The 16,509-nt window shown below is 32.9% G+C and overlaps 1 protein-coding gene across 1 annotated transcript in view; it reads left to right on the top strand.

The window, feature by feature from the left end:
* Positions 1-16,509, top strand: part of SK (small conductance calcium-activated potassium channel) — a 966,885-nt gene that overhangs the window by 357,115 nt on the left and 593,261 nt on the right. Inside the window, exon 3 of the mRNA XM_075300451.1 lies at positions 14,520-15,602. Within this exon, the coding sequence (XP_075156566.1) occupies positions 14,520-15,602 (1,083 nt within the window). The remainder of the gene's footprint in view (positions 1-14,519; positions 15,603-16,509) is intronic.

Here is a 16,509-nt window from a genome sequence, read left to right as displayed (position 1 = left end):
GGTTAAAATGGTCATGATTTGGCGCCAATGATTTTCTTCTTTACTTTAATTTAATTTTTTGTTCTCTGAGAGGGTATAATTTTGTGAGTTGTAGCTAAAAAGTACATAAGGACATTCAATTTTCCTGGTTTTAACAACGTTTTGTGGAAATGTCAAAATGTGGAGTACAATTTAGTTCAATTTTCGTACGAGTTAGTTTATTCTTCCTATAAAGCAATTTACTTTTTTTCGGTGTAAAATCTGTAATCCATATATCCTTTATACTCTCAATCACTTTTTTCCATTTCCGCAGCACTCTTGGCCACTGGCGACGACTTTTTCGTTTTATTTCCGTCTGCCAATAATACCTCCAAAGTTTCCTCACACTGAAAAAAAAACGCATGTCCGTTTCCAAAGATTCTGTCTTTACTTGAATGATTTTCGTATTGGTCCCGAGCCAAAAAAGCGTAGAGTTGATGTAAAGAAAAATTTAAGACACAATTCACTTTTAAATTTAAATTTTTGCTTACTTGATTCTAGGAAACAAAGTTTAATTTTTTCGAGTTTCAGCTTTTTTCTTCATGTGTTAGAAAGTCCATTAAAAAAAATTAACGACATCTTAAATGTTCATATTCAGACTCTACTTCAAGTAGAAATTAGGCTATTTTTCAAGTAAAAACCGTCTTTAAATTAAAGTATTAAAAACATATCCTATTTTTAAACACTTTTTTCTTTATAGCCAAGATGCAAAAAGTCAACAAATTTAAAGGCAATTTCATTAATTTTGAATTTTTCTTAAGTATTAAAGCCAAAGTGTACTTTGGTAAAACTATAGTTTCTTTCATGTTAGGACACCCAATTTTAAGTTGAATCACTTAACTACTCACTCAAAAAAAAATCGCTTTTGTAACATATACCCCAAACAAATTCTGCATCAAGCTTATATACTTTCAGGATTGGTCCAAACAAAATATTGTTTGTATTGTTCAAGCATTTTATGTTCACCTTAGGCATACACTGGTAAAAAAAAAATTTAATGAAATTCTCTTTGTGTATATATATTTTTAAGGAGCCAATTGGTTACTTCCATTCTTTTACTTGCAGCACACTCTCTAGATGTCTCTTTCTAAACACATATATTTCTATAGGCTATTTCTAAATTAATATATGCCTGCATCCAAACATATTATATTTACAAAAATTTTATATCCCGAACACAATATGTTCTAATATATTAAAATATATGTCCCAACCATGTTATTCTAGTTCATGAACATTATGCATGCACTTAAAAATATTATGTTAAAAAGTTTATCGACTTTTGAACAAAGAAATATAAGAGAAACGCGTCTTTTATGGTAAGCAAAATTCGGAGTCGTATTTTAAAGACATGAGACTCTGGCCTAAACGCCAGAGATCTGCCTTCAATGCTAGAATAGTCATTCCAAATCAGAAACAACTTTTAAAAATTTTTGCTTATATAGCCTGGAGAAATCATGCTTTAATTCCGTATGAATGGTTTCAAGTAACACCTGTCCAAGCGAGTTTGTTCTCCTTGTACATAAATAGGTTTGATTTAAAGTAGCAACTTCAACTATTTTAAGCACCCGTTCTCGTAATGTTGTAATACTGTATGTGTGTTTTTACTGTATATATTTGAGTACATTACCATGTGTATTCGTTGTATATCCGTTTCCCCATCGAGTACTATAAAATTCTGTTGGTAACGTTGATGTTCTTCTGTTGTTAACGTTTTGTTTTCAGAGCTTTCCGCCTCATATCAGAAGTACAAAATGAATTGGATCATTACAACAATTCATAGTAATAGGTAAAGCAGAATCGTCAAACTCACAAAACGAATTTTCTTCAATTTTCTCATTCTCTGTTAACATCGTAGTTCTAATATATGCATTTGGGTTAAACAGCGCCTTTTATGTTTTAGTGCTTTGAACGACATTTCTTTTTTTTTTTTTTTTTTTGTTTTTATGCCAAATGACATTAAAACAATTGTATTACACATTTTATGGATTCTAGTTTGGTGTACTCGGGAGATATTGCTTGACAAATGGCGGTGCATGCATAAAATAAGCTCTTTACAAATCAAGCGAAATTACCAATGACAGGAAATTACATCAATATAAGCGATTTTGCAATTGCAATACGGTTTTGTTAACGAATTTCTTTTATTATGGCATTGGCGCGCAAGTGTATGCATTGATATTTGAAAAATTATGAATATATGAAAATTTGCATTGATCTCCATGTGAGATGAGAATGTCTTTATAAAGGCATTCAAAGGTTTGGTGATGACTACTAGGCATACAAAATTCGAGTATTCGATTATTCCTAGTTTTCTCTAAAATATCTTTTGTATAAGTCTAAATTTTATGATCTTCAAATTCGAAAATCGATTCAAATTGACTTAACGAATGTGTATATTAGCCAAATTGAGCCAACCGACTTTTAAAGAAAAAGGTGGAAAGTCACAACAAAGTTGACCCGTACACTGAAAAAATTATTGTCGTGGAGTCAAAGATTTCATGTCTTTAAAATACGAATGCAAATTTTGCTTAGCATACAAGACGCATTTCTCTAATATAAAGCTTTTTTCCTTGTCCAAAAGTCGATAAACTTTTCAATGAAGTCGTATTATCCTTATAATTAAGTGATTTCACTTAAAAATGGGTATCATAATATGAAAGAAAAAATGTTAGGGCTAAGGTAAATTTGACTTTAATAATTCAGAAAAATTCTTTAAATTTAATGAAATTGTCGTTAAATTTGTTGTCTTTTTGCTCCTTGACTACAAAGCAAAAAATCTTTCAAATATAGGACATGCTTTTCAACACTTTATTTTAAAGACGCCTTTTACTTGAAACATAGCATAATTACTACTGGAAGTCGAGTCTTACTTTTGAAAATAAAGTTGTCGTTAACTCGTTTTTAAAGGACTTTGATATCATATGAAGAAAAAAAGCTGAAAAAGCGAACAATTAAAATTTGCTTCCTAGAAGCAAATACACAAAACCCAAATTTAAAAGAGAATTGTGTCTTAAAAGTATCCTTACTTGTATTCTCCGCTTCTTTGGCTCGGAATCAATACCAAAATTTTTAAAGTAAAGACAAAATCTTTGGAACCGGGCATGCTTTTTTTTCAGTGTAATAGTTGCTTCAATTGTCGAAGATAAAATATTCATAATCTTCAAAATCTAAATTTAAAAGGTCGAAAAACTACCTTGCCAAATTTGGGAAAAGTCGAAAAGTCGACTTTTGATTTCTCATTACAATCCGTACGCACAGAGGAATAATAATTTCAACAGAAACGAAAGTTTTGGTAGACAAAATTTGCATTTAGTATAAAATATTTTATTTTATTTCCATAGAAAATTTTGTCAAAAATTTTGTTTCTGTAGAACATTTTGTCAAAATTTTATTTCTATAGAAAATTTTGTCAACATTTTATTTTTATAGCAAATTTTGTCAAATTTTCTTCCTACAGAAAATTTTGTCAAATTTTCTTCCTATAGAAAATTTAGTCAAAAATTTCGTTTCTATAGAAAATTTGGTCGAAATTTTATTTCTATAGAAAATTTTGTCAAAATTTTATTTCTAAAGAAAATTTTGTCAAAATGTTATTTCTGTAGAAAATTTTGTCAAAATTTTATTTCTATAGAAAATTTTGTCAAAATTTTATTTCTATAGAAAATTTTGTAAAAATTTTATTTCTATAGAAATTTTATTCCTATACAAAATTTTATTTTATTCCTATACAAAATTTTGTCAAAATTTTATTTCTATAGAAAATTTTGTCAAAATTTTATTTCTATAGAAAATTTTGTCAAAATTTTATTTCTATAGAAACTTTTGTCAAAATTTTATTTCTATAGAAAATTTTGTCAAGATTTTATTTCTATAGAAAATTTTGTCAAAATGTTATTTCTATAGAATATTTTGCCAAATCTGTGAAAATATCAAAAGTTCTACCAATCTACCAACTGGTAGAAATCTAAAATTTTTGGTAGAAACCAACTGTGGCAACAAAGATAGACAAAAATAGTGGCTTGCAATGAACAGTTCTTGGATTGATCAATCTGTTACAATTTCGTTTTGGAATAATTGTTCAAACATTAAAAAATAATCCTGCAATTAACAATTGCGCTTCCAATTGAATTGATCTGAAGTCGTTGGTAAGCGAGAAGTTCACAATGGACTGAATAGTCCAATTGAGAGTAAAAGTATCGGACAGCCATTATACCAAAACGAAATTAATCTTATAATGGGTCCATATTTGGATATACTCCCCATCTACACCGGTCTTCCGATTTAACCTGAAAATGGATATAAAATTTCCAGATTATACGTCGATTATGGGGTGAAAAATCTACAGTGAAAAAAATTACGTGGTATTAAAGAGTACGCAACCTAAATTTTAGGATGCACAATTTACATAATATTAAGGACAAATTTCCTTAAAATAAGGGACTTTTAATAAGAATAAAGTTTATAATCTTCGCTTCGAAATATTTTTTTTTTATTAAATATAGGACAAAAATTTTGAAATGACTGCCCCTCTGTTAAAGTCGTGTGTCTTTGAACTAACGCAATTTTTCTTTACAGTAAAGAAACACATAGAAACATCTTCCTTAAATTAACTAAAATATTGAATCTTTAGATTTAATATACAAACGTTTCAAATATAGACATATTTTGAGAATTTGGTATCTTTGGTTTAAAGTTTTCGTTTTTTTTTTTTTTTTGAATAAATAAGAAAACATTTTTTACTTTGAAGTATTCTTTATAATTTGCATTTTTAAGTTGGCATTAGTTTGTATGTGAAAAGTTTTATTATTTTCCGCGAAAAGAGAATAGAAATTCGACAAATGAAATCTCAACACAGAAAAAATTGCTGTAGTTAAACTTACGCTAAATTTAACTTATTTTTATTGTAAAAAAATTATTTGTTAGTAGTTAAATTTTATTATTTTTTGCAAAATTTTCCACAGCCTAATGAAATTTTCGTTTTTTAAGTATGTCCCAAATATTTTATGAACTAAACGTGGGTGACCGTACACATAAGTTCAATATGAACTAAAGCAAATGAAAAATTTCTTACGAGTCACAAAAATAGTAAGAATGAACTACAGTATAGTTAAAATTGCAATGATATGGCGACAACGATTTTCTTCTTTACTTTTAGGTATTTTTTTCATCTATGAGAGGGTATAATTTCGTGAACTGCATTTAAAAAGTACAACAGGGTGTTAAATTTTCCTGGTTTTAAAAACGCTTTGTGGAAATCTCAAAATGTTGAATACAATTTAATTCAATTTTCGTACGAGTTAGTTTATTCTTCCAATAAAGCTGTTTACTTTTTTCGGTGTATCCAAAATTAAATTTTATTGATCCTAGCTTTAAAGCCACAAAGGTCACTAAAAAAATATTTATTTTAAACCGCATCTTTGGCTCGAAATCACAACCAAAATCCTTAAAGGAAGGTCAAAATCTTTGGCTCCAAGTAAACTTTTTTGTGAGTTTATAGAATTTTGATCTCATATCATCTAAAAGGTTCCTCCGATTTTCTTGTATGCTTGGACCAAAACTTAAGATTTTTCCATAACTCAAATAAAAATCATTTTAAGAGATCTAGATTCTGATATAGTGCAGATTTGTAATGTACCTTTGTTAACGTTACCACTTGAACAAAACGTCAATTTCAGAAAAATTTCATTTTCAAAGAATTTTTGTGTGAAATATTAATTATCAATTCCCTTGGGAAATTGCGTGTAACATGTTATTGTTTATCTGATTAATATTGGCAAGTGTATCCAGTAATTTTTGCATACAAAACACCTACAAACGACCCAGTTTTAAGTGAAAATGCAAAACAAAAAGCAATGAAACGTAATTGTCATTTGACATGCAAAGTGGCAAGGCAACATTAAAACAATTTATTATAGTTACTTTCAATTCAAAGTGGAGCATACACAAAATGTGAAGTGAAGAGAGCAAAAAAAATGTATCAACATTATGAGGAATGCACGGAGAACAACGTTGCAAAAAACAGCTTCAAAGACAAATGTTTCACTTTCAAGAAAATATTAGGCTAAGAGAACTATGTTATGTTGTCAAAGGAATCGAATAAAGGAAAAAATAGTTTTGTATTGTTTCCACACCGGCTACTATTCAAGCAACTGCAGTTCTTTTTTTTTTTTTTTTTTTTGAAAAAAGCCCCAACACCTACCATTTATCCAGTAAACACAGCCACATACAGTAGCATTTGAACGTCTTTTGCTTGTTACCATTTCCGTATCCGCATTTACAGAATTTATGCAAGTGCAATATTCGGTGATAGTTCCTTCACGACTAAAGCACAAACGATTGGCATACACTCACGCACACACACAAAGCAATCGCCTAAAGTTATCTCCATTGCACATTCGAGAGTGGGTGGGTGTGTTGCTATGTAGATGTTGTAGCTATTTTAATGTGCTTTCATAAAGAAACGGAAGAGCAAGAGAAGTTACAAATGGCATATGCGATTTTTTTTTTTTTTTTTGGAAAATATTTTATAGTTATGTTTCATGAATACATAAGTGCGAATGTATGTCAATTCAACTGTATGGGAAATATGTTGTAGTTGCGTGTGTATGTGTGTTTTCATGATAAATGTTTGCTCCTGTCCTTAGTATGTTTGTGTGGAATGATGGCATTTCTCTATGTGTTCAACAGAATCGCAATGGTCGAAACGAGCTTCCGAGAAATTCCCCAAAAATAGGTCATGAAATGCAAAATATGAAGTGGGGGTGGGAGTATATTGGTACTATCAAAAAAAAAAAAAAAAATGTTGCAACATATTTGTGACCAACTATTGCAAATGTCCTCCTCACAATAGTTCATTTGCTGGAAAATTCTGTTTTCGTTGTAAATAACATTTAAAAGAAATTTGTACGATGAAAAAACAACCGGAATAAAATTCTAACATGACGGAAAACTAATATACGAGTATTTCCAAAGATATTCCATTACACCCCAAAAATATTTGTATGAAATTTTATCACCAAAATTAGTGTAATTTCTCTTGAAAAATTTTGCTTTTGTCTTTCAAGTATATATCTTACGAAAGCTTTAGAAAGAATGCAAGTAAAAAGACAGAAATGTAAAATTTGTTATAGAAATCTCCGAGGGGAACATTTCTCGCTATATTGAATGCATCTTGGTGACAAAGAACATGTTTCTGATACACTGAAAAATATTGTATTTCATACTTTGAAAAAAATTTTGTCATAAGTGCAAAGATAATACGAACGTCATTTGCATTTTTTTCATGGCAATGTAATATTAGAGTTACGTGACTTGACGTAAAAATGGACAGTTTTACATAAAGGAAAATTCTATAAAATGTTAGGAAAATTTGGTTTTAATATATATCAAAAATTCTTCAGTATTAATGAAAAAATCTTCAAATCCACATTTTCATTGTACCTTGGGGTTAAACATAAAAAAATCGTTAAAAATAGGACATGTCGCAAAGTGCTTCGAAAGCGGAAAAAACATATGTGCTCCAATTTTTATACCCACCACCATAAATGGTGACGGGGGTATAATAAGTTTGTCATTCCGTTTGTAACACATCGAAATATCGATTTCCGACAATATAAAGTATATATATTCTTGATCAGGGAGAAATTCTAAGACGATATAAGCATGTCCGTCTGTCTGTCTGTCTGTCTGTCTGTCTGTTGTAATCACGCTACAGCCTTCAATAATGGCGCTATCGTCCCGAAATTTGGCACAGATTAGTTTTTTGTTTGCAGGCAGGTCAAGTTCGAAGATGGGCTATATCGGTCCAAGTTTTGATATAGTCCCCATATAAACCTACCTCCCGATTTGGGGTCTTTGGCCTATAAAAACCGTAGTTTTTATCAGATTTGCCTGAAATTGGAAATCTAGACGTATTGCGGGACCATAAAGAGGTGTGTCAAAAATGGTCCGTATCAGTCCATGTTTTAGTATAGCCCCCATATAGACCGATCTCCCGATTTTGCTTCTTTGGCGTCTAGAAACAGTATTTTCTATCCGATTTGTCTGAAATTGAAAATCTAGAGGTTTTTTAGGACCATAAGGAGGTGTGTCGAAAATCGTTCGCATCGGTCCATGTTTTGGTATAGCCCCCATATAGACCGATCTCCCGATTTTGCTTCTTACACGTCTAGAAACAGTATTTTCTATCCGATTTGTATGAAATTGAAAATCTAAAGGTATTTTGGGACCATAAAGAGGTGTGTCGAAAATTGTCCACATCGGTCCATGTTTTGATATAGCCCCCATGTAAACCAACCTCCCGATTTGGAGTCTCGGAGTCTATAAAACCCGTAGTTTTTATCCAATTTGCCTGAAATTGGAAATATAGAAGTATTTGGGGACCATAAAAAGGTGTGCCGAAAATGGTGCTCATCGGTCCATGTTTTGGTATAGCCCCCATATAGACCGATATACCGATTTTGCTTTTAGGGCTTCTAGAAACTATATTTACCATCCGATTTGCCTGAAATTGGAAATCTAGAGGTATTTGAGGACCATAAAAAGGTGTGCCGAAAATGGTGCTCATCGGTCCATGTTTTCATATAGCCCCCATAGAGACTGCTTTCCCGACTTTGCTTCTTGGGCTTCTAGAAACTATACTTCTATTCGATTTTCCTGAAATTGAAAATCTAGAGTTCTTTTGGAACCATAAAAAGGTGTGCCGAAAATAGTGCCCATCGGTCCATTTTTTGGTATAGCCCCCATATAGACCGATCTCCCATTTTGCTTCTTGGGCTTCTAGAAACTATATTTACCATCCGCTTTGCCTGAAATTCTTGAGCTACAATAACTGTATTTATTACATGATTTGCCTGAAATTCGAAATCTAGAGGTATTTTTAGACCACAAATAAGAGTGCCGAAATTGAGGTATATCGGTCCATTTTTTGGTATAACCCCCATTTAGACTGATCTCTCGATTTTTACTTCTTGGGCGTCTAGAGACTATATTTTCTGGCCGATTTGTTTGAAATTGAAAATCTGCAGGTATTTTAAGATCACAAATATGTGAGTAGCAAATGATGCCTATCGGTCCATGTTTTGGTATAGCTCCCATATACACCGATCTCCCGGCTTTATTTCTTGGGCTTCTAGAATCCGTAGTTTTTATCCGATTTGCTGGAAATTAGTAATCTATAATGAAATTTTAGACAAACGAAATATCCTTTTCTTATAAAGTATTTTCGTTTATTCAACGATTGTCTCTAAAATTTGTGTCAAAAGAAAACTTTGCTTGTCTAAAATTACGTTTCTCAAAAAAGAAAACACTTCTTTCAGGGTATAGCAGGCGCACTGATCATGAAAATTGCTTCAAACTGAAAGTAAAAGTTCCAGATTTTACTCATCGTATTTAAATAAATGCGGAAAAATCTACAGATTTAAGATTTTAAATCAAGGCGTAATTTCAACATATACACGATATGTTTATATTTTCTCTAAAACTCAAACAAAATTGGTTCTCATAAATCCAGAATCTTATCTGGTCTTCATAGGTAGAATCTTTAAAGTTTGTCTTCGGGAGCTGGCTCGTTTGGGAGAAGATTTGTCATCAGACAATTCTATATATTATCACGTAACCCACTACGACGAAGAGTTTTCATAGTAAACTATTATACTTGATTCATGGTGGTGGGTATTAAAAATTCGGCCCGGCCGAATTTACTGCTGTATATACTTGTTATTTTAATTTTTGTTTTTTATAATCTATGATATCGAACTTCGAATGAAAAAATAAAATAACTGACTAGAACTCTATTTAAAAAATATTTGAATTTTAATCTTTTTCCGTAAATGGGGTGAAAAAAACGTGGATGGTGTAAAATAACGAATGGTCCAAGTAAAATATTTTGTGTAGGGTGGTGGTGTTTTTCGAAGTAAAAAAAAAACACGTAAGGAAAGTCTGAAGTCGGGTGGGGCCGACTATAATATACCCTGCACCAATTTGTAGATCTACATTTCCGATACCTCCAAATTTGTTGAGTGCTATATAAAGGTTTATGTTCCCATATACATATACAAAATATAGACTTACATTTAAGTTGGATAACGACCAGTGACGGAACACAATGTTAATAACAAAATTTGGGAAACATTTACATCTAAAATTTTAGGCAACTTCCCAAAATCAATGTATGATTTATTGGTCGATAATATACATATATATATGATTTTTAGAAAAATTTGAGTCATTTTTATAAGTTTTCGACTTAGATTTTTTTCGATTTTACAAGGAAAATAGGTGTATTTTGACCATTTTTACCTAAATCGGAAATTATATATATGGGGCTTTGCCTAAATCTGAGCCGAGTTTGACCAAATTTGGCACACATTGCTATAATGTTGATTGTGGTGCAATTTTGAACTACGGTGGTTATAAATTGTATTTCCCGTAGGGTACATATTAGGCGAAAAATATATATGGGAGCTATGTCTAAATCTGAACCGATTTCTACTTAATTCTTCACGTATAGTAGGAATGGTTGTTCTACTGCATGTCCAAAATTTCACTTAAATCGGAGAGAAACTATGTTCTCTGTGCTCATAAAGTCTAAATCTGGCGAATGATGTGTATGGGAGCTATATATTAACCCTCTAATGCCCCAATTTTATTTCTTTTTTTTGCCAGCTGATTAAATTTTCAATGTTAACTATACAAAAGCAAGAGAACTAAGTAAGAAAAATGTATACGATAAAATTCAGCATATGCTGCAAAGACTCTTGAATAGTTTCAAATAAGTTTTCTTTTTATTTTGCCCATTTTTGTTGTCTTAAGGTGTGTTTTACTAAAAGCTTCCTTATTAAATGAACCCCACCTAAAAGCGGGCTTGGGCACTAATCTGAACTGATTTAAACCAAATTTGGCACGCACAGTTAGAGAGTTAATTCTATCCCTGCGCAAAATTTCACGTAAATCGGAATAAAACTATGGCCTCTGTAGTCATATGATTGTAAATCGGGCGAAAGATACATATGGGAGCTATATCTTAACCTGAACTGATTTAAATCAAGTTTGGCACGCACAGTAAGAATATTAATTCTACTTTGTGTGCAAAATTTCACATAAATCAAAGTGAAACTGTAGCTTCTGAAGTGAACATCGTGCGAAAGATATATATGTGTGAGCTATACCTAAATCTGAAACGATTTCTTTCAAACTCAATAGGATTCTATTCTGACCCAAAACGCACACTTGTGCCGAATTCGAAGTTGATTGGACTAAAACTGCGCCCTAGACTTTGATCACAAAAACGTGTTCACAGACAGACGGACGGATATGGCTAGATCGACTCAGAGGCTGACATTATTACCTAAACATTATTACCAAAGACACCACGTGTCTTTCCCGTCTCCTTTTAGGTGTTGAAAATATATGCACTAACTTATAATACCCTGTTCCACAGTGTGGCGCAGAATATAATAAATTTGAACATTTTTAGGATTTTTCTACTCAAAAAGAAAAATCCGTGGGAGCCTCCGTAGTGCAATGGTAAGCATGCCCACCTTGCATACACAGAGTCGTGGGTTGGATGGATTATACCACCTCAGCAATGCTGGTGACATTTCTGAATGTTTCAAAGCTTCTCTAAGAGGTTTCACTGCAATGTGAAACACCGATCGGACTCGGTTATAAAAATGAGGTCCCTTGTTATTGAGCTTAACATAGAATCGGGCAAATGCTCAGCGATAAGAGAGAAGTTCACGACTGTGGTATTACAATGGACTAAATAGTCTAAGTGAGCCTGAAATATCGGGCTGTCCTGTCCTGTCCAAAAAGTATAATTTACAATGGACTCCAAACAAATTATATCTTTCAATTTTTCGTCGCGCTACTGTTTTTGTACCCTCCACCATAGGATGGGGATATATTAACTTTGTCCTTCCGTTTGTAACAGATCGAAATATTGATCTAAGACCCCATAAAGTATATATATTCTGGGTCGTGGTGAAATTCTGAGTCCCTCCGTCCGTCCGTCTGTTGAAATCACGCTAACTTCCGAACGAAACAAGCTATCGGCTTGGCACAAGTAGTTGTTATTGATGTAGGTCGGATGGTATTGCAAATGGGCCATATCGGATCATTTTTACGTATAGCACCCATATAAACCGACGCTCCTATTTGGCTTGCGGAGCCTCTTGGAGGAGCAAAATTCATCTGATCCGATTGAAATTTGGTACATGGTGTTAGTATATGGTCTCTAACAACCATGCAAAAATTGGTCCACATCGGTCCTTAATTATATATAGCCCCCATATAAACCGATGCCCAGATTTGGCTTGCGGAGCCTCTAAGAGAAGCAAAATTCATCCGATCCGGTTGAAATTTGGTACATGGCGTTGGTATATGGTTTCTAACAACCATGAAAAATTGGTCCACATCGATCCATAATTACATATATATCCCCCAAATAAACCGATCCCCAGATTTGAACTCCGGAGCCTCTAAAAGAAGCAAAGTTCATCCGATCCGGTTGAAATTTGGTACATGGTGTTAGTATATGGTCTTTAACAACCATGCAAAAATTGGTCCACATCGGTCCATAATTATATATAGCCCCCATATAAACCGGTCCCCAGATTTGGCTTGCGGAGCCTCTAAGAGAAGCAAAATTCATCCGATCCGGTTGAAATTTGATACATGGTGTTAGTATATGGTCTCTAACAACCATGCAAAAATTGGTCCATATCGGTTCATAATTATATATAGCCCCCATATAAACCGATCCCCAGATTTGGCTTGCGGAGCCTCTAAGAGAAGCAAAATTCATCCGATCCGGTTGAAATTTGATACATGGTGTTAGTATATGGTCTCTAAGGTAGGTAGTTTATGTTTGTTGTTACCTGCCATCTACAAAAATAAAATTCTGCAAACTTTAGAAATTAACATTAGTTGTTAATTTGTTTCTTAAATGTTATCATATTTGCTTTGTGTGGAACTTAGTGGCACTTTGAGGACATGTAACAAATAAATATGTCTCTGAATTTCAAATCCTTTTTGTTTTATAATTGTTGTTAGTTTTTCGTTCAAAAAATAAAATTTTGCAAAGTTTGGAAAGGTAGTGTAATTTTTGCAAAAGTTTGTAAAATCGGTGAAAATTTCAATTGTTTTCCTTTTTGGCTATCTTGGTGGTATTTTGAGGGCTTGTAACAAAAAATGTATATCTGAATTTAATTTGTTTTCGTTTTATAATTGTTGTGAGTTTTCCATTAAAAAAATTGCTAATTTTATAAAAGTAGCGTTATTTTTGCAAAAGTTTTAAAATTATCAAAACTTTATTTTTTGAATTGAGGCCGAGGGGACCATTTGTAGATGTCTGTCAGTAGGTTGATGTGTCTCAAAATTTCGCTCCCCATTTGGTTAATATCTCGGTTGCTATTTGTAGAAGAAATTATACGATTTTATAAATTTTTAAAATTTTTTTACCTTTCGCCTGGACGGAGAATCGAACCGCGGACCATGCACTTTTAAGCCAACACACTAACCACTGAGCTATGTACCTGTTATGGTTATCAATAGATAAATATCCATATAAGTTATATTTATATAGCATAGCTTGCGGCGCCCACGAACCGAATAAACAAAGTTTATTTAACAGAAACAAACATTTAGTTTGGCACCGTGGAGCAGTTGCTACGTCCGACTTGCATGCCAAGGGTCGTGGGTTCGATCCCTGCTTCGACCAAAGTTTTTTTGTTTTTGTTTTATTTTTTACATATATTCCAGATATGTTCGGAAGATGTCGAAAAAATGTTCAACATTACATTGTAGTATTTTAAATTTTGAACTGTAAAATGTGTCTTATTAACGACCTAAAGAACAGAAAAGAACAGTGTTTGATATAAACGAAATGGACTGTGTTGTTGTTTCAAAAATAACTTTTTTTATTGAAAAAAATAAAAATTTTGTAACAAACGAATTTTTTTGGGGATAAAAGTTTAAAATTTTCGAAGCAATTCAAAAAACTCTAACAAAAGAAAAACGTTTTCGGTACACGTTTTCCAAACGTTTTTTTTTTTTCTTTGCGTGTATGGGGACCTAATTATAAAGATTGCTTTGGAATGGTTTCTCATTGAAGAATAACTTCCAATTTACATTCGATGTCCCCTTGCGAAAACACTTTTGTTTGATTTATGGGTCTGAGCGTTTTGGATCTTTTTAGAAAATTTTCCACTTACTTCGTGCTCTTTTACAGGGATATGCGCCGATATATGTGGCACATAGGGGATTTTGCAACCATATCTTTAGTTCTACATCCTTGGATCCGAGTAAAATTTTATTTGAATGTAGTAACAAAATAAATAAAACTATTAAAATTTTAACTAAAATTCCTTTTTAAAATTCAAGTTAATTTTAATTGAACAAATATTTTGCCGATTTAGGTTTTTTTTTTCAGTGTACAATGTTTTTTTGTTTATTTCCTATTGAATAACCTCCGATTTTCTTTTCAATTCGTTTTTCAGATGTCAATGCAAAAATTAACCGATGCCAGTAATTCCGGTTATGTTAGCTCCGATGAAACCGATTCTCTCCTAATCTCGAATAAAACCAAATGCAAGTCTTCAGTTTTAAGACAAATCAAAATGAATTCAGCCAATGGACCAACAACGAATAACATGACTTCCACAACATCGCAGAAGCCAACATTGATGCGACAGGATCGCACTTCCACATATCTGACCAGCCCACAATTGTCCCAGCAAACACGACTCGGTTCGGATGAGAGCGATCGTGATGGCAGTGGTGGAGGCAATAGTTGTGTGGGTGGTAGAATTATATCGGACGAAGATGTCGAACAGGGTCTGCGTCCAGCCACAGTGCCTGACATTGAAGTGTATCAAGAGGACCAAGATTACAATCAGAATCATTCGAATCATCATCAATCGCAACAGCAATTATCCTCATCGGCCCCCAGCACATCCATGCAGACATCAATGACACAGCAGCAGCAGCAACAGCAGACGCAAAGCCATGGCACAAAAGCCCATAAGCTGCAGCACCAACAACAACCGACCATATCAATAACGAATTTAAATAGCTCGTATCAGGACACCAACACTACCAACAACACAAATTTGGGAACATCCTCATATCAGAATCTCGCCTCAAATCCATTGTCTCCGAGTGCCCAAAATCGTTGCCGGGCTTGCAGAAACTGCAGTCGGCGTGCCTCAACCACACCCATATCGACCACAGGTCAAATGGATCGTTCAACTTCACGTGATAGCGTTAAAAGTGCCTTTCAACAAGGAAATCTGGGTGGTTCCCTGGTCGTCTATGGCGGCTCCAATAATGCCCTACCCCATAATGTACCCCCTGTATTGGTCACCTCATCACCGACAAATGGTTCAAGGATTATTCGTCAAAGTTCTCAGCCCGAGTCAAGTACCAGTGCCGTCTGCTGTGGAGCCCACAATACCTGTGGTCATTCACATACCGTTCCTAATGTCTCATTAAAGCAGCTACGTTCTACCGATACTGATGGTATAGCAGGAATAGCAGCTGATTCTTTGAGAATCAATGGAGGCATGAGACCCTTCAAACAGGTAAGTTTAATTTGGGTATATCTTCGTTAATCGAATCAATGATCAACTTCCTATTGTCTTACCCTTGAGCCCTTGTGATAGTCAGCCATGATATATGTGATTACTTTTCCCCTTCCGGAAAAAAATAATAAAACAATAATTACCAATCGATTAAGGACTCATTAGAGTGGCCTAAAAATATTCTACTATTGTATTTGTTCATGAATTCCTGCTATTGTACAAAAATTACCCCAATTACCACCCCTAATGATTGGCTCTGCCTTTTTCAATGACATACTATTTCTAATTATTCCTAAACATTTGTATATACTAGTTTTATTTCATCGAAACTCTAGTCTACAGAAATAAATATAATTAGTGAAAAAAAAAAAATAAATAAAAGCTAACCACCAAATGTTGAATATATACGCTAATATGTAATGTTTCAATTACTGTAGATCAGTGCTGATTCCCAAACATGTATAATCTATTTAATATACATTAACATCTTCTTATTACCATGCAACAACCAATAAAATGAATTTTGCTTACACAAATAAACGATAGCCGGGCAATCGCTTATTTGTGTAAGCAAAATTTATGATTTAAAAATATTTGAAAAATTACAATTTATTTTATATTTGAGTTAAATGAATCTATTTTATGGTTGGGTTATGAAAACATATATTTTATTTAAATAAAAGTACTTTGAAAATTCAATGGGATATAAAACTAAATTTAGCTAAGTCGAAAATGGTATACCATCCTATAGGGATTTGAGTCGATAGAATTGGCTTTAGATCTTTATACACGCAAAAAAAATAATTCTTTCCTCCCAAACGAAATTTTAGACAAACAAAGTTCGTTTCTCATTTGCTTTTCGCTGTAAGGAAGTGTATTTGGAAGAAAAGTATATACTTTTTGTGAT

The sequence above is a fragment of the Haematobia irritans genome, chromosome 3 (assembly GCF_050003625.1).
Source record: "Haematobia irritans isolate KBUSLIRL chromosome 3, ASM5000362v1, whole genome shotgun sequence".
NCBI classification, from domain to species: domain Eukaryota; kingdom Metazoa; phylum Arthropoda; class Insecta; order Diptera; family Muscidae; genus Haematobia; species Haematobia irritans.
The sequence above is the reverse complement of the archived record's forward strand: the minus strand, read 5'-3'. Positions and strand labels throughout refer to the sequence as shown.